Source organism: Mastigoproctus giganteus, chromosome 7 (genome assembly GCF_048544385.1).
Source record: "Mastigoproctus giganteus isolate SK-2022 chromosome 7, ASM4854438v1, whole genome shotgun sequence".
NCBI lineage: Eukaryota > Metazoa > Arthropoda > Arachnida > Uropygi > Thelyphonidae > Mastigoproctus > Mastigoproctus giganteus.
Genome location: NC_143581.1, coordinates 181,158,908 through 181,182,029, shown reverse-complemented (window position 1 = coordinate 181,182,029; position 23,122 = coordinate 181,158,908). Strand labels below are relative to the sequence as shown.

The 23,122-nt window shown below is 39.7% G+C and overlaps 1 protein-coding gene across 1 annotated transcript in view; it reads right to left on the bottom strand.

The window, feature by feature from the left end:
* The window catches only part of IleRS-m (Isoleucyl-tRNA synthetase, mitochondrial), a 403,472-nt gene that overhangs the window by 222,509 nt on the left and 157,841 nt on the right, over positions 1–23,122 (bottom strand). The window contains exon 8 of the mRNA XM_090378489.1: positions 14,502–14,592. Coding sequence (XP_090234615.1) covers positions 14,502–14,592 — 91 coding nt within the window. The remainder of the gene's footprint in view (positions 1–14,501; positions 14,593–23,122) is intronic.

Here is a 23,122-nt window from a genome sequence, read left to right as displayed (position 1 = left end):
TTTAACCACTGGAAGTTGAGTTATTACAACTCCAGCTGTCCTCCATTTTATACTCACACAGTCCTCGTGATGCTGAGGTTTAGCAATTACTGATGACCTTGCACAGATTGTTCATTTATCTAGAAGATTTTTTTTTTTAGGAGCATTAGCAACTAAGGCCATATTGCTCCAGGATATGCGGTGTTCATTCCCTGACCTCTCCGCATCCTCCGTATTTGGTGGTGACGGGCTTGAACCCCGGTCTAATCAAGAAGCGTGTGCTATGCACTCCTGCTGCTCCCTCCCACCTGGCTACAGAGGCGGCATCTATCAAGAAGAATACAAGACAATCCTAACCATACAGTCAACACGCTTGATCTTTTTCTCACAAACAACCTTTCTAAGTACACGGTCGAAGTGAGTGGTCCTTTAGGCACCTCAAATCACAACTTTGTGATTGTCTCTTCTCTAGTGGAGCCTTCATCTCGTGGCTATTCCCAACCTAGTGTTGTTTGGCTTTACAAGAATGCAAAATGCAATGACCTGCAAGATTTCTTTTCTTCTTTTCCTTGGTCAGACTACTGTTTCAAAACTTCTGATGTCAATGTTTACTCAGATCGTGTCAGTGAAATTATTCTTGTAGGAATGGAATCCTTATCCCACACTCCACTTTAAAATCTCGTCCATTATCTAAACCTTGGTTTTCCAATAAATGTGCTAAGGCTGTTCAAGAGAAGAATGTTGCATATCGTAATTGGCTTGTTTCTAATTGTTCAGTTTCATTTTCTGTCTACACCAAAGCTCGCAACAATTGTAAAGCAGTAATTAATCAGTCCAAACTAGATTTTAAACAGGCTAAGAGTAGAAAACTTGCTTCTTGCCCTAATGGTAGCCGAGCATTCTGGTCTCTTGCCAAAGCTATTGGCTGAAACTTTTGCCCATCTCTGCTCCCACCTCTGTCCAAACCAGATGGTTCTGTTGTCACTTCAGCCAAGGATAAAGCTGACCTGCTAGCATGCCATTTTTCTTCCAACTCATGCATTAATGATCTTGGTAAAACACCTCCCACCATTCCCAACATGCTCAATTCAATGCCTCCTGTGGTCTTCCGTCAAAAGGATATCGAAGGATTTTGACGATATCTTGATGCTAAGAAAGCTCCAGGTCCCGATGGTATTTCTCCACTTGTTCTCAAAACTTGTGCTCCTGACCTTACTCCTGTTCTTTGCCGCCTTTTTTCACTTTCTTATTCCAAACGTGTTTTTCCTTCTGCTTGGAAATTTGCTCATATCCAGCCAGTTCCTAAAAAGGGTGACAAATCCCTCCTATCCAATTATCGTCCCATTGCAATTACTTCTACTCTTTCTAAAGTAATGGAGAAATCAATTAACTGCCAAATCTAAAACTACCTAGAAACTTTCCGTCTGATCAATGATCACCAGTATGGACTCCGTCAGTGTTGACCCCTGGTGATATTCTGGCTATGTTACCCATTTGTGGCAAATTCAATGCAAAAGTTCAGTTGAACTTAAGCAGTTGCTCTTGACATTTCAAAGGCTTTTGATTGTGTTTGGCGTAAAGGTCATCTGAACAAGCTTCCATCTTATGGTTTGCCAAGTGTTTTTTGTAATTGCTTATCCAGTTTTCTCTCTGATCGCTCACTGAGGATGATGGTAGATGGCTCTCTGTCTTCTAACTTCTCCACTAATTCTGGTCTCCCCCAAGGTTCAGTTCTTTTCCACACTCTTTTCCTCTTCTTTATTAATGACCTTCTTCCATTGACCGGAAATCCTATCCATAGTTTTGCCGATGATAGCACATTGCATTCCACTTTCCATTTTGAGTAACCTTGCCCTGCTCAATGAGCTTCAACTTTTAAAATATCCACTACCTCGAATATTATTATGCATCTCACTGCATACGCTTATTACAAAACATGCCACCGTAGCCGAGTGATCAAGCGCTTGGGTGCGTAAGTGCATGTGCCTTGAGTGACCGGGTTTCAAGCCCATCACTATTAAATATGGTGCTGTTTCTTGTATTCTGTCTATCTTGTGAACTCCTCTGACTGTTTGGTCGTCCCGGGGTAAAACAGAAAATTTATTTTATTTATTTTAAATCTGTTGAACCCCGTGGCTACTCTTGTCACCACGTAGCCGCTATTCTTGTCCAGTGAAAATGCATGCAGTTACTTTGTGGAGGGCACAGTGTATGTATCAAATTCTTATTTAGCTTACTTAATATTAATAACTGTTAATAACTGGATAATACTTATAAGTTAATTTAATAACCTTTGATTTAAAATTAATACTATGATAAAGAGCAAAACATATCATTTTCATCAAGAATGGGATCTAGAATACTTTTTTGTAACAATAAAAGAAAAATGTTGTTGTTTGGTCTGCAATGCTTCCATGGCTATATCCAAAAAAAGAAAATTTAGAATGGCCTTTCAATACACTGATTAGTAGTATTTCTGCATAAATATCAATTTTTGGCCATGGCTATGGATCTCAAAGAAAAAAAATCCGATCATTTTATGAATATGCAAGATCATTTGTAAAAATATCCTGTTTTTAAATTTAATAGTGAGAAATATGTTTTTGAAATTGAGAAAGCTGTGGATGATTTTGAAATGATTGAAGAAATTGTTCGATATATTTCTTATCCATTTAATGTCGACTTAGGTACGAAACAAATTGCAGAAAAAATTGCTGAGATTTTTCACACAGAGAATATTACTTAAAAATGAAATTATTACAATCTGAAACGATATCTTCCTAAAAGCCAGATCATCAGAAGAAGACTTTTGGAAATATGTTTGCTGAGAAAAGTACCCAAATGTAAAAAAAAATGCAGTGAACTTTTAAATTCCTGTTTTCGTTCCACATATCTATGTGAATTGGCTTTTTCGTATTTGAAACAAAGACTCGCTCTACTCTTATGGACTTGCATACAGAAGATTCTTTATGGTTGGTTTATCACAGTATATCGCGAATTTTGAAAGCTTGGCAGATGACATGAAGACACAAATTTCGCATAAATTAAAAATTTAAATACGTATGAATTTAAAATGAGAATTCCGAATTGTATTTAATTTTAAAATTTATAAACAAAATTTTTCAATATGTGTTGATTAACTTTTTTAACTATGTGCAATGAAATTCTTGAGATAGCAGCACATTTTTAAGAAAAAAAGTAGATCGCATCACAAATTAAGTTGGCCACCACTGCCCGATAGCATTTGCAACTGTAGTAGGGTATGCAATTGCACATCTATAAATGCTTGAGGATCACTGAAGGGCATGGTGGATATTTTTTCCTTCATTTTACAGATCTTATCCCAGACTACTTTTGAGCTAGTAGACTGAGTTATAGAGTAAGCAAAACTGATGCAAGATTCCTTTTGGCACCAATGTTGAATATTCCATGCTTTGGCATGTGCACATTTAAAGGATATTAAATTTTTTTATGGTGAGATATTATCAGAATATCTCCCATCTCATTTTGAGCTTACCTTCCTGCTATGCACTCTGAATTCCACTAAAAAATCTGGTAGATGTGAGAATTGCAACTGCAATGCCTCTGGTGATATATGATACTGCATCACTGACAGGCTCCAGACTGACTCTTGTGATATTAAACTGTGGCAGCTTTTGCAGACATTCCAGTCAACCTCATCAAACTTACTCCAATTCAGATGTCAAAGGTCAGTGATTTCTACCATAAGGACTGTCTTCAATCTTCTATGTGAACAAAGGAAGGGAGGGAAAAAGGAGAGCAGACAGAGATCAACGGCAGAAAATGTATGGTATGCAAGAGGAAAAAAAAAAAAAAAAAAGAGTGTTCTTTCCCACGTTTACAAAGGAGAGGTCATTATTTTCAAGCATGCACTCTATTACACAGCCCCACACATTAGTATCTGCACTATCCAAGAGGATATTGTGTCACTGAGATTCCCTAATAAAATATCAGGGAAAGGAAGTTGCTTAATGAGATCATCATAGTTTGCCTGTGAGGTGCCAATCATAGTTGGCAAACAGACAGAACATAGTGTTAAGAGCATTCTTAGAAAGAGACAAATGGCAACTACTTCTGGAGGTATATGAGAAATTACTTAGAAAGGAGGTATGATTGCCCACCATGGACAGTGACTTACTTCACTGTGAGCAGGTCCATGTGTTATTCTGCTTTTGCAAAGCAGGCTGACAATCTGTAAAGTAGGGCCCTTATTTGCCATTTAATATGTCTCTTGCACACATAGGCAAACTGGCTTGTACCTTGGAGAATTAGCATTAGCAGAGGCATTTGATGCAAGAAAGCAAGCTTATGCAGCATCAGCCAAAAAAAAAAAAATAATAATAATAATAATAATAATAAATAAATAAAAAATAACCACTTCCACTTCGCCCCTCTGTTTGTTCTAAATACCTGTCCAGCTGAGCCTTAAACTTATTTAGGCTATCAACTTCCACGACAAGGGATGGAAGTCTATTCCACCAACCAACCAACCACCCGCCCGCTGGCTAAAGGCAAATTTCCTCACGTCTATCCTACATCTGTCTTTACTTAATTTGAATTTATGCCCTCTCAGGTGATTATTCTGAGCAAGAGGAAGAATCCCATCAGCATTGAGCATGCACAAACAATTCAAGGCTTTATACACCTCTATCAGATCACCTCGCTGGTGCCTAGTCTCCAGACACTGTAATTTACAAAATTTAAGCCTTTCTTCGTAAGAGCACCCCTTTGTTCCATTCACTAATCTTGTTGGCCTTCTCTGTACTCGTTCCAGCAGCTCTACATCCTTCTTGAAATGAGGCCTCCAGACCTGTATACAGTACTCTAGGTGTGGCCTGACCATTGCCTTACACAAGGGAATAATCACCTCCTTATCCCTGCTAGAAAAATTCCTATATATCATTGAAAATACACCATGAGCTACTCTTGCAGCCCATCTGCACTGCTCAAAGAACTTCATATCTGCCTGCACAACCACCCTCAGGTCCCTTTCATTCTCTACCACTGTCAGTGTAGTACCACAGAGTTGATACGTTGCTCTGAGGTTGCTGTTTCCCATATGTAGTACTTTACATTTGTCAATGTTCAATGTTAAACTTCATTTGCCACCTCTCAGCCCATCTGCTCAACCTTCCCAGATGCTTTTGCAGCAGCATAGTGTCAGTAGTGTCCTTGACAACCCTGCCAACCTTCGTATTGCCTGCAAACTTGGACATTAAGCCTGATATACCATCATCCATATCATTTATAAATACAGAAAACAATAATGGACCCAATACTGAATCCTGAGGGACTCCACTAATAACATTAGTCCACGATGAGCAGTGTCCATTGATTACCACTCTCTGTCTTCTCACCCTCAACCACCCCTTTATTCATAGCAGCAATTTGCCTCCAATGCCACACTGCTCCAATTCGTGCAGCAGTCTTCCATGTGCAACTGTATCAAAAGCTTTTCTAAAATCCAAGTATATAATATCAAAGTTATTCCCTGCATCCAGTTCTTTTGTGACTGCATCATAGTATCCAATCAAATTGGTCAGGGAAGACTTCCCCTTAACAAAACCATGCTGTGTCCGAGCTATAACTGAAGTCTTGTCTAAATGATCCTGCAGTGCTTCTTTAACCAGTGCCTCCATTAACTTTCCGGGAACAGAAGTTAAACTCACAGATCTATAGTTACTTGTGTCAGCCTTTGATCCTCCTTTGTGAATTGGGGTCACATTTGCACATCTCCAGTCCATGGGTACTTCCCCTGAGTCCAAGGAAGCTCTCATAATTATGGCTAAGGGTTTTCTTACTTCCTTTCCTGCCTCCTTTAATATAACTGGATAGATCCCATCCACCTCAGGTGCCTTTCTTGTGTTTATCTTCAACAATTTCTCCTCCACTTTACTCTCAGTTATTACAAGATTCTCTAGCTTACTGCCAGAGTTGAATGCACCTCTGGCATTCCCCATGCTGAATAACTCCTCATGTGTGAATGTCGATGCAAAATATTAATTTAGTTTGTTAGAAATCTGAGCAGGATCATCAACAGTTGACCCATCAATATCAAGTGGTCTAATCTGATTCATCCCCTTCCTTCTAGAGTTTTACATAAGTAAAGAACTCTTTGCTGTTTTTCTTTGCATGATTTGCCAAAGATTTCTCGTAATCTGCCTTTGCCTGCCTAACCTCCTTTGTAACTTGGTTACAGATCAACTTGTAACTATCATAGGCTTCTGTGTCACGTGTTAATTTATATATATCCCATGCATTTTTCTTCTCTGCCATATGTCTCATTAGTTCATTTGACATCCATTTAGGCCTAAACCTTGAACAATATTTCTTACTTGATATGTAAAGCCTAGTAGCTTCCAAGATAAGTTCTTTTAATGCTTCCCATTTTGAATTTGCTGTTGGTAACATCATCAGTTGGTCTCACTGTATAGAATTTAAATCCTGTCTCAGTCCATCATAGTCGCCTTTACGAAAGCAATAACCCTTCCCCTTACCCTTAATGGTAGTTACCTCTGAGTAAATCCCACTTCAGCACACTGTGATCACTGCCCCCTAGTGGCTGATTTATCTGCAGATTCTTAATGCATGAAGAATCACTGCCGATAATCAAATCAAGAGTATTCCTCCCTCTAGTTGCCTCCCGAACATGCTGATGTAGAAAACAATCATCCAATAAATCCACAAAAGCCTTGCTAGTGTGTGAGTGACCAGCCCCCAAATTCCAGTCAATATCTGGGAAATTAAAATCTCCCATTATAAGACTCTCTGATTTACTGGCCCACTATTTCCCTGTACAGTTTCTTATTGTACTCATCAGAGTCATTAGGCCTATAGCACACTCCTACTCTCAATTTTGATCTCCCAATGCTTATGTCACACCAAACTGACTCGACACTGCACTGTCCAGCGATGTCAACTGGCTTCACTTCCTTGGATTTTATGTATTTCTTCACTAATAGCATAACCCCTCCTCCTTTCCTATCCTGTCTATCCTTTCTGTAGACATTGTACTCCCCAAATTCCAGTTCTGCATTCCTTATATCTGTGTGACACCATGTCTCTGAAATCCCAACAATATCTGCCTTTGATGTTTTGAGCAATACCTCAAATTCATCCAATTTATTTACTAAACTCCTAGCATTGGTGTACACACAAATATACATGCACCTGTTCTTTTTCTTAGCTACCCTAACACAACCCATGTGTTTACTTGTACCCCAATGATTCCCAGCAGTCTCTGAAATATCCTGCATCTTATTTTCCAGGATGCTGCTCATTCCAATAGAAGCAGTGCAAGAATCACTTTCACCACTGCCAGTGGCTACTGTTAATCTATTAGTCCTTGTATCCCCCCAATCTAGCAGTTTTCCGCCCCACCTAACACTGCCTCGATAGCATCAGCAAACATTCTTGCCCCCTTTCTATTTGAGTGTATCCCATCCCTGTAGAAGCAGTCTCTCCTGTTAACAAGTACAGACCAGGCTGAAAAAAATTCTACCCCTTGAGCCTTGCACAACCTTTCCAGGACCGAATCGATCGACAAGGCTCTCGTCGTATACTCCCTCCTATCATGTCTGGGCAGAATTGCAGACACTTTCAAATTCAACTCTAATTCACGGCTTTTTTTCAACAATGACCTGTACTTGTTATGTAATTCCGGTGGTCTCCTACTCTTAATATCATTAGTGCCAACGTGTACAACTATATCACCTTTTGTGCCCTTAAAAGATGATATCTGCTCTACAACGTCATCAACCGTTGCCCCTGGCAGATATACCCTGGTCCTGTTCAACCTATCCTTTTTACAAAGCATGTTTCCCATTTCCCTGACAATAGTCACCCACAACTACTAGTTCCTTTGGGACCAGCGCATTCTGCCTTGGGGGCTGCCGTTGTGTTGCGTGATGACCAAGTGCAAGCTCTAGCATTGGTGTGTGCAGCTGAGAGCTTGATGGGCCCTCACTTTTAATCCTTCGAGGGCATCCACCCTGTCCTTCAAGCTCTCATATAGGCCCATAACAACGCTGAGTTGTCGCCTGATTTCCTTACACTCCTTGCATTGCGCACACACAAAGACATCCCCCATGGCAGTATCATGTCCCGTTCCCAACTGCTCCACAAACATCAAGAAAGTAGTGCATTTTAATAGGCTGTGATTCAGATGGCAACTGGCTCCCTCAATTCTCCCCTGAGCCACAGAACTCCCATTGGCTTGAGCCTTTTGCTTTGCTGCTCTGGTCTGAGTCATGATTTCGATTTAATTTCAATAAAATTTCAATTTCAGTACAAAATTAAAACCCTAAACTTGTATCCCAACACAGTTATAACGCTATATTTATGTTTCAGTATCGAGTGTTATCTATGAAATCCCTTTATATAACTTCCGTATCAAGTTAAGTATTAATTATTTATTTTTTACTAATTATTTATGTTACGTAACCTAAGTCATTATATGTATAGTTAAAAGTACAATTTAATTGACAATGAAGTTCAACAAGATTAACTGACAATATTATGTACTATACTATACTATATTAAGCTTATGCTATCTAGTTCGAAATATTTTGTATCGCATAACAATGGCGGCAATTTACGAACGGTAAACAAGTGGATTTGATACCCTTACTGATACTAAGTAATACCTACAAAATCTCTATCTAAGTTACTTTAAACTAAGTATCGTAAATAGGAATATAGAGCTACTCTAGAAAATAAGTTAATATGCCAATTTAAGTTAATAAAATAGAAAATAAATCAGAAAACTTCTCTGTTCCAGGAGCGGCAAAAAGCTACGTCCGCACAGGCTACTCTCGTTCTCAAATCGCAGGACGAACTTCAATGTCATCAACATTCTGTCAGAAACCACGACAATTCCACTGAAGCATTTTAACAATTATTTGGACTTGATGGATGTGTCAGCCATTGTCCAAGTGCTCAGGGAGTACTCTAAACACTGTTCTGGGTTTGTTCCTGTGCAAAGAGTTCCAAGACCGAGTCTTCAGGTACCTCCGTAACTCAGGATCCACTGCTTTTTTTTTTTGCTTTGGTGCTTGGAGCTTTCTGTGGTTTTTCTTCACCACTGGATTTTAGTGGTGAAGCATTAGGAGGTCCTGAAATTGGAGTGGCAGCTGACTAAGTTTTCTGTGTGTGAAAACTTAGTAAGGGGATAGGAGTAAATGGTTTATTTGGTGGAACAGTCATTTCTGTATGTCTTAATGGAACACCTCCCTGCAACCTTTTGAGCATATATAGACTTATTGCTATGTACTAGTTTTACTGCTTTTCTCACCTCCTGCTATGATATGCTCAGCTCTGCTTTAAGTCTCTGTATTTCTTTTTAATCTTTCCACCACCACTAGTATGCTGGAGTGAGGTTTTGAGGTGAAAAGGCTATGATTTCATGGTTGTTTGCTTCACACCAAGGGCCTCCATGACATGTGATTTGCAAATGTCCATATTTCTAGCACTTAATGCACCTTAAATGATTTGGTACATATGGCTGTACTGAGCAGCTAAGATAACCAGCTTTGACTTAATTAGAAAACGGGGAATTAAAGGTCAGAATAAGATTTCTAGTGGGTACTAGACCCCATTCCTACATATGAAATAAAAAATTAATTACTAGAATGAAGCCATTTACTAATTTTTGGGGAGTCTGCCCGCTCTTCCAAAACCTTCTGTATGAAGGACGTTGACATTTTCCCAATAGGCTTTTCACTCTTTTCACTGAAGTGATATTATCTGGGTTATTTGTATGTTTTTCTGGTATGGATCTTGTAGGGATCCCAGAGGAAGGATGTGTATTATCAGAATTCATGGCAGTTTTTGTTTCAGTGCCTAGGCTTCCTGTCCACCACAGGACCCAAAGGGATGCAATAAATCCTGACAAGCAACAAATGCACTTAGAAGTGGGATGCCTGGGCTACTTAGTCACCATATCCAAACATCCATCAGCCTGAATCTTGCCCCTGAAACCATGAGGGTAGAAGCATGGCAATAACACAGTTGATCCTTACAGAAGAATCCACTAATCGATTGATCCTGGGCAAGCCATCCCAGAATCACTTGTCTTGTCAAAGCAGGGTACAAAGTGGTGTGTTCAAGTTTAGCTCCTCAACTATCAATTTGATGGTTGAGGAGCTAAATGGTTCGCAGTGCACTGTGGTGCTGGATCTAGTGTTGCTAGTTTGAATGATCAACAGCATCAATGGAAGGTCTTCTCACCATGTACAGGTAGCTGAACTGGGGAAGGGGAGGCAAGGCAATGCTACATCTTGTCCCCATATCTTTAACTAAAGCAGTGAGCACATCATGAGAATGGCTGGATTGAATGAACAAGCAGAAGGAATAAAGATTGTAGGCTGAAGCACAAATAATTTGAGATATGCAGATGATACCCCTTACTGGCTGAAAGTAATGAAGAAATGAAAGTCAAAAAGGTCTAACAAGTTAGAAAGTCAAACAGAAATCAAACTAAAGAAAGTAAAACAAGGGAATGCAAAATTAAACTTACATAAGATTGAACTTATGTTAAAACATAAAGAAGATTGAACTTGTGATAAATATAATGACAAGAGCATTGTTATCAAGATCAACGGATTTAGCATTGATGACGATCAAGTAGAGATAGATAATTTTGGTCTCTAGAATAGACAGGTGCTAGAGAAATTAAGAGAAGACCAACTTTGGGTAATAAAGACCAAAATTGGTCTTCTGATTTTCTGACAAGTCTGGCCAAGATCATGGAGGATAAGGATGTTTCTTTAACTAGGATCATTTTAAGAAGAGCACTGGTTTTATCGGTTTTACCTAATGTATGGGTGTGAAGCTGGACCTGAGGAAGAAGAAGAATAAATAGACTGATTTCTTCAAGTTATGCATTTGTAGAAGGTGGCTCAGGATACTGTAAACACTGAGGAAAATTAATCTTTCAGTCTGAAAAAAATAAAGCTTACCTATTCCCTTGAGGAACAGGCAGGTTTTATCTTCCTCCACTTATGTCAAGCGCAATTGCATTGCCTGCATACATGTCTAACATATAATAGTTTTTGCTTGATTATGGTTAAGGATGGTGGATGAAGTTATTTGTTAGTTAGTTAGTTATTTGGTTTTTAGGAGCATTAGCAACTAAGGCCATATTGCTCCAGGATATGCGGTGGTCATTCCCTGACCTTTCCGCATCCTCTGTATTTGGTGGTGACGGGCTTGAACCCCGGTCTAATCAAGAAGCGTGTGCTACGCACTGCTGCTCCTTCCCACCTGGCTACGGAGGCGCCGATGGTGGATGAAACAAACCATTGGGATGTCCTTGGAAGAGTTGCAGAATAAAATGGAAGATAGGGTGAAATAGAGAGCATTTGTCCAAAGAGTCACCAGATTCATAAAGGAGTCAAAAACAAACACAAAGGAATAAGACAATGTCTCTAAATGCAATCAATAGATAAATCAGCAGGATATTATGGACCATACCTGCCCCCAGTATCAACTTCACAAAGAACTTCACTACACCTGAATTATAACTTAAACAACCCTTTCTTCCTTACTGCTTTTTAATGCAATCACCTCAACTATATAAGTTATTTTCGGGGTTGTTATTTTATAAGTGTAAAACTGCATTTTGATTTGCTAGGAATGTTGCCCATGATCCTAGCTATGTGTTTCTCCTTATGTAGCAAGCTTTCATTGAAGAGAGAGTCAAATGTTTCACTGAAGTCCAAATAAACAATGACAACTTTATTTCCTAAATCCAACTCATGAATGAGTGACACTGTCATATTATTTTTTTATTTTGTTTATTAATCTTCAATGAAACTGCTGGACAGCTGACTGGCTTACCTATTCCCTTGAGGAACAGGCAGGGGGTATACTTAAAAAAATAGAACAGATTATACTAAATAAAGTAGAACACATATAATAATAATAATTTATTATTATTATTATTATTATATGTAAATAATAATTTATTATTTATAATTCACTTTTTGAAGCCATTTCACTCTCATGTTACTACTATCATTCTATCTACTCCTTCCTTACTGCACCCATGTGACTTTATCTGACCTACCTGAGTGTAGATTGATAAATGATGTTAACTTCATTACACAGAAGAATTAAATGGTATGAATGCAGCCATGGTATCACTCCTATATGTACCAAATCTATTCAAAATAACCTGGTTTCTCTTTTCTATACACAAGCTGCCTGCTTTCCTCAGAAAGTAGCATCAGGAAATTTTACTATGGTATCATTAAAATATCGGAGTCACTGGTGCTCTCTGCAATCTCAATATACAGGTTCCAACACAAAAACTTTAATAATGAAATGGTTAAAATTTTTATATACAAGACTGCTCTTCAAGAAGGGAACAAACCAGAATATTCATTCATCAAACTGAGTATGCTTTGCCCCTTTGACTGTAAATAAAAAACAAATTTTCTTCTGTGACTTTTCACTTTACTTTCCAATACTCAATATTTCTCTTTTAAAAATGTTTGCTTTATTCGAATATCCATTTAGAATAACCAATTTATGTATGTCATTATTAGTGTTACTATAGTCATAATTTTTTTTTTACTTACAATCTGATGGAAATAATATATTTAATTTTCATTCGGATATTAACATTGCTACAAAAACCACTAACCAGCTCCTTGGTATCCATATCAAACTTAATGTGTAATAAAATACTGATATGGCTGTAACTTTCTTCCTTTCTTTTCTATTACTGTATTACAGTGCCTCTCTCTCTCTCTCTCTCTTTACACTGAGTGTCCACAAGACCATTGCACGTATCAAGCAACGCAATTATGTCAGAGACTTCATTCTAACTACATTTTTTTCTATTACTATATCACAGCATCTCTCTCTCACTCTCTCTCTCTCTCTGTAGTTATTGCTAATAACACCATATCTGCAGAGAGCTAGCAATGTAATGAACTTGATTCTTGGCACTGAGTCAAAAAGGTGGTGCCTGATATCCTCTTGAGTAATATGCCTGATTGCCCAGGTTAACTGTTAATTTGAAACTGCAATGGCATGGGACAGTTGAGGCATGGCCGAAGTTATCCCCCATGTTCCAGATATGCTCAATATAAGACAAATCCAAGGTTCCAGTAAGGCCAGAGAAGAAAGCGGACACTTTCTTCTGACAGCATTAAAAGTATGGGACTGGGTATTGCCCTGTTGGAATAAAGGGTTATGTAATGACAAAAGGAGAAATTCTGGAGAAATGACAAAAGGATAGGTCTAAATAGGGTTTCAGTGCAACAGCAACTTGTGAGATTACACTGAACAAAAGCAGTTTTAATAGCTATTGTAAAAGATATATACCACAATCAAGCACAAGGAATCGTTTGTTTGTTTGTTTGTTATTTGGTTTTTAGGAGCATTAGCAACTAAGACCATATTGCTCCGGGAATATGCGGTGGTCATTCCCTTGACCTTTCCGCATCCTCTGTATTTGGTGGTGACGGGCTCGAACCCCGGTCTAGCACAAGGAATCAATATCACGACTCCTCTTATTGAATTTGTATGCCTTGAACTGAATACAGGCAGGTATACACCTCTTTCACCTGGGTGTCAAATGTGCACAGATCCTTTTTTAAAATTTCACCAAGAGAATCTGGGCTTATCACTGAAGACAATCTGTCATTGTTCTTTATTCCAAATGGCTCTATCTCTATGCCAGTGAAGTTGCTGCACAAAATGAGATGTGGTCATAGGGAGGCATTATGCAATCCTCCTTCCAGTTATTTACTAATGGTACTTCTTGACAACGGATGGCCAAAATATGAATTTACATCTCTTTCGTCCTTTCTCTTAGAAGACAATCTAGTAAATTATACAATCCTCATATTCTGATGTTTCTCTGGGTGCTCCAAAACTTGGATATCTTTTTTTTGCATTGGCTTCTGGGGCCATAATGCACCTCCCAAGGTTTTTGCAGTACTTTGATCCAAGCCCGAGGCGGGATTCGAACACATGACCTTTGGGTTGCCAGGCAGGCACTTTACCCACCTGACTAACCCAGTCGACACTTGGATATCAGTTGTGGATATGTTCTTGTTGGATGAGATCCTAGAACAGTTCGTCACTGATTGTAGTTCCAGTGGATAACAGAACAGGTGGAATGCCTGGCCTTAAAGAGCACAAATACGAAACCCTGTAAAACTCTTTGTGTAGGATAAAGTTTTCTAACATTGAACATATCTGTAAAGAATAATACTGTGAAAAACAAAGTAGAAAAATGAGAATGTAGTTATTATTTCAAAAGTAAGTAGAATAAAACATTTTGTGTTACGAGGAAGGAGGATCAGAAAAAATATGCACCATACTGTCTGCACACTTGTGATGAATATAAAAAGGTCATAACTTTAAGCAACCTTTGGAAGAGCACTCTGTATTTTGTATTCAAAATGCTATGTTTGGTTAATTATTTCCCAGATAGATTAATAACTAATGTCTATAACACTATAAACAAATATTTTCTGCTACAACACCTTTCATTACTTGCAAAACAAATTGCCTGGTTGGCTGGAAGTGACCAGGGAGTTGTAGTCCATATAAGCATAAATACTGGATTACCCATGTCTAAAAAAAATATAACCACAGATTAATAATGTATATTCTTCAGAAAAAGCAAAACAAAAATATATGTGAAAATATTGTTAATTCATTTAAATTATGGTTGATAACAAGGTATTAAATGTTTACTCTAGGTTTTGTGGTTTATAGGGGTCATTCTCCCAAAAGTTTTAATGAATGTAAATTCTGAAAGAGTAAAATTAAGAGTCTATGGGAAAAGGAAGCATTAGGTTTTTTTTGTATAAAAGAACATTTTTATATAAATTATGCAATAATATACACTGAAAGGGCAGAATTCATGGGATACCTGATTCCTGGGCAACATGATGCTGACACTGCTCCTGCTAGTGGACAAACCAACTGCTTGGCAGGTATACAAGTATGCTGCATCATTGCATTCATGTAGATGGTAATTCAATATCAGTATGGATAAATGTAATGAGTTAACAACTTTGAAAGAGGGATGATATTGGGTGCCCGAGGCATGGGTCACTTCATCATAGAGGTAGTACAGAAATTGCACTATCCCCGTTCAACAGTATCAAGAGTGTATCAAGAAGACTCCATATCTGGAATAACATCTAATCGTGGACAGCACTATGGGCGGAGAAAGATGATGGATGAATGTGGTTGTTGACACACGTCTCGCAATGTTTCAGTCAACTGGAGAGCGACAGTGGCACAAATCACCACCCCTTTCAATGAGGGAGGTGCCAGAAATGTCTCCACCAAGACCATCAGGCAATCATTAGATGCAATAGGTTATGAGAGGACGCCAATCCATCACAGTCCTGTTGCTAACACCACGACACAAGACTATGCTTCAACTGGGTGAAAGAACATTGGCACTGGACCTTGGATGATTGGAGATAGGTCTCCTGGTCTGATGAGTGCCATTTCCAGTTATTTTGAGCGGGCGGACCATTACCGACTGGCAGATGGATAGTCGGTAATGGTCTGGGGTGTTCAACTGGCACATGTTGGGACCTCTGGTATGCCTAGACGCATCTCTGAACAGTCCAAGTTACGTGTCCATCCTTGCAAACCATCTGCATCCCTTCATGGTCATCGTGCACCCATAGGGCAATGGACTCTTCCAGCAGGACAATACACCTCCCCACAGAGCCATGGTGACTAGAACATGGTTTGAAGAGCATTCTGCAGATTTTACTACGATGGAATGGCCTTCCTGTTCACAAGACATGAAGTCCGTGGAGCATCTTTGGGATGCTGTGGAAAGGTCCGTCTGAGCATTGGATCCTCCAATGCTCGGACGGACAGAATTATGGACAGCAGTGCAGTAAGCATGGATGGAAATACCTGTGGAGCACTTTCATGAACTACTGGACTGAATGCCTCACCGTGTGACTGCCCTTATCCAGGCAAAAGGTGAGCCTACCCGTTACTAGGTAGGTATCCCATGATTTCTGTTCATTCAGTGTATTTTGGTAATGTTAATATATTTTTTATGTACATTGACTGTTCATTTAATTCTGCTAGGTGTTGTACACTGAGTAAAAATCTAGTTACTATCTGATTGTAGAGTTTGTAGCATAAGTTAACATTATTGAAAATTCTACCATCAGCAACAAAAGTTAAACACAGCACTCACTTGACAGCAGGAATATCAGACACCATGATCTAAACTTGACAAACAGCCCAAAGCAATCGAATCACCTGGGAAAGTGTTTCCTGACAGATGGTTAAAGACCAATGAATGTAGAGCTAACAGCAATGTTTCTAAAAATACATTTGATACTGTTGATCTTGATACTGTTGAACAGGGATAGATAGTGCAATTTCTGTACCACCTCCGCAATAAAGTGACCCATGCATCGGGCGTCCACTATTATCCCTCTTTCAACTTGGTTAACTCACAACGTTTATCCATACTGGTATTGAATTACCATTTATGTGAATGCAGTGTATCCATATACCTGCCGTGGGTTCATCCAGTAACAAGAGGAGTGACAGTGTCGCATTCCCCAGGAACTGGGTATCCCATAAATTCTGTCCTTTCAGTGTAAACCAAAAAATGCACAAAAAAAAGTTTACATAACCAGCATTCAATCTTATCATACTCTTGACATCACCAAAATGGCTACCCAGTCTCATGATAGTGGTTAAAAACATGCTGACAAAACAAACATTTGGAGAGCTTGTCTAGTTTTTCCCTGTTACTTTTGTTCTATACTGTTGTTCATTCCCACCTCCTCACAGGATGCTTAGTTTCCAAGCTGTAACACATTTCACAGTCTCTCCTCATATAGGCATGTACTATTCTTACCTGACAGGTCACCCAACTTTGGACCCTCTCAAAAAGCTGCAAAGGTATGGTAAACAAATCATTGATAAAACAATGTGTACTTTCCTGACCACCTTCTTGCACTGCAAGCTAATCTTCATGTTTGACTATATCATAATACCCAAGTCTCCTCATTTATATACTTCAGCTCTATCCACCTAGTATTATTTCTCAAAAGTCGACTCTTACAACATAACTGCTCTTACATCCAAGAAGCGCCTCCGTAGCCAGGTGGGAAGGAGCAGCAGTACATAGCACATGCTTCTTGATTAGATCGGGGTTCGAGCCCGTCACCACCAAATACGGAGGATGCGGAAAGGTCAGGGAATGACCACCGCATATCGCAGAGCAATATGGCCTTAGTTGCTAATGCTCCTAAAAACCAAATAACAAACAACAACAAACAAACAAACATCCAAGAAGCTATTCCAAATAATTATGAAGAAGCTCTCAGCCTGACTTGATTGATAATCACCCTCCCAACCGCCGTATCATCTGCAAATTTCAACATCATACATACTCTTTATTGCCTCATCATTACCATTCCAATAAGAGTGTCCCCAACACTGAACCACAAAGCTCCCAATTTATAACCTTTGTTTATTCTGCAAAGTGAGCATTTATAACAATTTTTTTCCTCCTGTCCTTCAGGTATCCCTCGATTCCTCCTAGGATTTTGCCCAAATCCCCATTAAGTATATCGGGCTTAATGTCTAAGTCTGAAGATGATACAAAGGTTGGCAGGTTGGTTAATGATGGTAATCAAGGTAAGCTATTACATGGTCTATAAAAATTGGGCAGATAGGCTGAGAAATGGCAGTTGAACACTGACAAATGCAAGGTACCACATAGTGCCAATGTGGTACTACACTCAGGGTAGTGGAAAATGAAAAGGCCTGGGGGATATTATGGATATAGCGCATAGTGTTACAGGTCAAGCGGCACTGGAGTCTTCCCCCCAATTCTGCATTTATAGCTTTTCAGATGTAATACAAACTCTGTAAAGGCCAGATGAGTGTGAGTTATTGTGCATTTGCATAGTGTAGTGTTGGGTTGTGTTAGTATATTGTTCTTCTGGCCTCTTAGCTGCTGGGCCATGGGGAACCAAGGTCCCAACATTGCCTCTCCAATACTGTGGGGAGGTGGGCTGGGTCAGTAGGTGTCGCATGTCCCTGGCAGAGCTAATCCTGACTTGCAGTAAGTTTACCAGGAAGGGCCTGCAAAAAAAAAAAATGAAGATTCTACTGGAAGTGAGCACAAGTATGACAGACTGAGCTTGTGGAAAAAAGTGAAAAGAAAGAAGGTGGATGTTAGGAAGGCTTTCCACCAGGAAACAGAAAAATAGGGGAGATAAAAGGAGCACCCCAATGAAGGCAACCCAATCTTCAAGGGGTGGGGCAATAAGAACTGCAAAAAGGTATTTAGGATGGTAGGCCAATAGGGGAAAAGGTTTGGGACAGGAGGAGGAGGTTTGGGAATTAAGAGGAGATAAAAGTCACAGGGTTAGGGTGCTGTATGTGGGGATTTGGATTACCTTCATGCAGTCTTGACACCAGCTATAGTCAAAGTCAGTGTCCCATACCATGCCACCTGGGAAAGGACAGTAAGGACTTCCCAGAGATTGCCCTAACCTGCAGTCTTGAGTTGGTGGGGGGGGGGAGCACTTGCTTCCCACAAATATACACATACTCATCTATCACACAGCTATTTCATCAAATGCAGACAGCACACGAACGACAAGGACCACAGCACCCTGAATACCAAATGAAATTTTTCTCAGACTAAATTTTTTATAAAATTTAGGGGACATCCTCTTGCTCTCAATCTTCCACTTCTTTCATTACAGAATCCCAAATATAAGACAACATACATTTTTTTTTTTTTTTTTTTTTGAGGGCTAAGGTCACTCTCAACACACACACACACGCGCGCGTGCGCGGTGCCTAACCATGCAGGACCAGACATGCAAAATTCATACATGTACATCCATGCTTTAGTCCATGCATTGTGGACACACCAATTTGTTATTTTTGGTGATATCAAGGCCGTCACTAAGGTGACATCAATTGTTGATTCCCACAGGGTAGAGCTAAATGTGGGCAGATGGTGTGGCCTATTTAGAACCGTGAGAGATGTTGTTCAAGGAAGTCCTTCAAAATCTGGCCATTGTGAGTACCAGAAAGATCCTCGGTCAGGCTGTGCCAGAGTGTAGATCAGTAATTGGCATTCATTGCCACCAATATTCTTGGACCAGGTAATTGCCACAGATCTGTTTGTAAGTAATGAGTATAAGGGGTGATGTCCACCACTGGCCTGCAATAAACCAAGGTGACATGGAGAGAGCCTGAGGAACAGGTACTTTACCACAGGCAGCAAAGCTGATGCAAAGGGAATTAACCATGGCCACGATTATGTTTGTATTTCTAATCAATACTGCCACATGGGTGGTGTCAAAGGTAGCCTGCACCACTCTGAAGGACTGGGGATAACCACTGACCAAACCCAAATACGTGTAATATTCCTGGATGATTAGGATATATCAATGTTGTGTTCATCCATGATTAATTTCACCTGATCTGCAATGTCATATGTTCTCTAAGAATTAAGATGGAGGAACTTCAGTGCAGTAATCATATTGTGATTATCCATAATTTATCCTTGTTCTGTACTGTTTAACAGCCTGCTGGTAAACAGAACAGTTAGGAACATGCAGTGATGGGAATAACTCAAATGTACCACCTTGCAGTGGAAACATTTAGGTTGAGAGTCCTTGGATGGATTGACAACCACTGTATGCAGAAGTGGCATCAGGAGTGCATAAGTGAGGCCCTTGCCACAGGGACCACCTAAAATAGGCACTGCTAGATGAGCTACTGCGTATATAGAGTGTTAACATACAATATGAATTGGGTGCCATTACTAGGTTTGCCTCAAGCATCACAAATGCTAGCACCAGCCCTGACTGTATGCATGCCTGGAAGTAGCACAGCACCCACACATGATATCTTTCTGAGCACATGCGTGTGAAGTGTGTCCAAAGTGCTGGAAATGGAAACACCTCAGCACAGTGCAATGCTTCTGAAATCTATGTGAAGTTCACTCTGAACTTCACATAGATTTCAGAAGTCTGAGTATATCTGCTCCTGAGCTAGCAGGAGGTTCCATACGCTGGAGAAAACTCAAAGATACAGTTAAATTTGCTGCCGACCTAGATTTGGCAGTCCCTTTTAAAACCCTTTCTTGTATAAACTCTTTGATTATATACAAATCAAATCTTACAAGAGAATAATCCAGAGCACTCAACAATCCAACTAATGACAAAACAAATATGATTATGAGCAAATAAAGTTAATCTTGACCCATGCCAGGGCATTGAAGTCGTTGACCACTCGTGAAATTGCTACCAATGCTTGTGGCTGGAGTCATTCCACATATCAGGTTACCATGATGCTTTTAACTGTGATTAAAGTTGGCATGCACCCCAAGTACATGCTTTGCAATCACAGCTATGGGCGTCTGGCTCCGATCAGTGATTGTTGCTTGCACTTGTGCCACGCTTTGATTGCCTCGCATGACCGTGACCTGGCGTTCTTTGTTTTCGTACTGGTGTGTATTCAGCTGATAAACAGTCTCTTTTACTTGAAAGCTTCTGTTTTGTTCATATTTGTTTTCTGTTTTTTCTGAAGTAAAGAGTAATTTTACCTTTAGGTCCAGAGTTACTTCACATCACCTTTTGCACAAAAGGTGATATAGTTGTACACGTTGACACTAATGATATCAAGAGTAGGAGACCGGCAGAATTGCTTAACAAGTACAGGTCACTTTTGAAAAAAAGCCGTGAAATAGGGTTGAATTTGAAAGTGTCTGCAATTCTGCCCAGACACGATAGGAGGGAGTATATGATGAGAGCCTTGTCGATCAATTCGGCCCTGGAAATATTGTGCAAGGCTCAAGGGGTAGAATTTTTTTCAGCCTGGACTGTACTTGTTAACAGGAGAGATTGCTTCTACAGGGATGGGATACACTTAAAGAGAAAGGGAGCAAGAATATTTGCTGATGCTATCGAGGCAGTGTTAGGTGGGTCGGAAAACTGCTAGCTTGGGGGGAAGACAAAGAGGAATAGATTAACAGTAGCCACCGGCAGAGGTGAAAGAGATTCTTGCACTGCTTTTATTGGAATGAGCAGAAGCCTGAAAAACAAGATGCAGGATATTTCAGAGACTACTGGGAGTCATTGCGGTACAAGAAAACACATGGGTTGTGTTAGGGTAGCTAAGAATAGAAATAGGTGCATGTATACTTGTGTGTACACCAATGCTAGGAGTTTAGTAAATAAATTTGATGAATTTGAAGTATTGCTCAAAACATCAACGGCAGATATTGTTGGGATATCAGAGACATGGTGTCACACAGATATAAGGAATGCAGAACTGGAATTTGGGGAGTACAACATCTACAGAAAGGATAGAATGGATAGAAAGGGAGGAGGGGTTATGCTATTAGTTAAGAAATACATAAAATCCAAGGAAGTGAAGCCAGTCGACATCGCTGGACAGTGCAGTGTCGAGTCAGTTTGGTGTGACATAAGCATTGGGAGATCAAAATTGAGAGTAGGAGTGTGCTATAGGCCTAATGACTCTGATGAGTACAACAAGAAACTGTACAGAGAAATAGAGTGGGCCAGTAAATCAGAGTCTTATAATGGGAGATTTTAATTTCCCAGATATTGACTGGAATTTGGGGGATGGTCACTCACACACTAGCAAGGCTTTTGTGGATTTATTGGATGATTGTTTTCTACATCAGCATGTTCGGGAGGCAACTAGAGGGAGGAATACTCTTGATTTGATTATCAGCAGTGATTCTTCATGCATTAAGAATCTGCAGATAAATGAACCACTAGGTGGCAGTGATCACAGTGTGCTGAAGTGGGATTTACTCAGAGGTAACTACCATTAAGGGTAAGGGGAAGGGTTATTGCTTTCGTAAAGGCTACTACTATGGACTGAGACAGTATTTAAATTCTATACAGTGAGACCAACTGATGATGTTACCAACAGCAAATTCAAAATGGGAAGCATTCAAAGAACTTATCTTGGAAGCTACTAGGCTTTACATACCAAGTAAGAAATACTGTTCAAGGTTTAGGCCTAAATGGATGTCAGATGAACTAATGAGACATATGGCAGAGAAGAAAAATGCATGGGATACATATAAATTAACATGTGACACAGAAGATTATGATAGATACAAGTTGATCTGTAACCAAGTTACAAAGGAGGTTAGGCAGGCGAAGGCAGATTACGAGAAATCCTTGGCAAGGGATGCGAAGAAAAACAGCAAAGAGTTCTTTACTTATGTAAAACTCTAGAAGGAAGGGGATGAATCAGATTAGTCCACTTGATATCGATGGGTCAACTGTTGATGATCCTGCTCAGGTTTCTAACAAACTAAATTAATATTTTGCATCGACATTCACACATGAGGAGTTATTCAGCAAAGGGAATGCCAGAGGTGTATTCAACTCTGGCAGTAAGCTAGAGAATCTTGTAATAACTTAGAGTAAAGTGGAGGAGAAATTGTTGAAGATAAACACAAGAAAGGCACCTGAGGTGGATGGGATCTATCCAGTTATATTAAAGGAGGCAGCAAAGGAAGTAAGCAAACCCTTAGCCATAATTATGAGAGCTTCCTTGGACTCAGGGGAAGTACCCATGGACTGGAGATGTGCAAATGTGACCCCAATTCACAAAGGAGGATCAAAGGCTGACACAAGTAACTATAGATCTGTGAGTTTAACTTCTGTTCCCGGAAAGTTAATGGAGGCACTGGTTAAAGAAGCACTGCAGGATAAGACTTCAGTTATAGCTCTGACACAGCATGGTTTTGTTAAGGGGAAGTCTTGCCTGACCAATTTGATTGGATACTATGATGCAGTCACAAAGGAACTGGATGCAGGGAATAACTTTGATATTATATACTTGGACCTTAGAAAGGCTTTTGATACTGTTGCACATGGAAGACTGCTGCACAAATTGGATCAGTGTGACATTGGAGGCAAATTGCTGCTGTGGATAAAGGGGTGGCTGAGGGGGAGAAGACAGAGAGTGGTAATCAATGGACACTGCTCGTCGTGGACTAATGTTATTAGTGGAGTCCCTCAGGGCTCAGTGTTGGGTCCATTATTGTTTTCTGTATTCATAAATGATATTGATGATGGTATATCAAGCT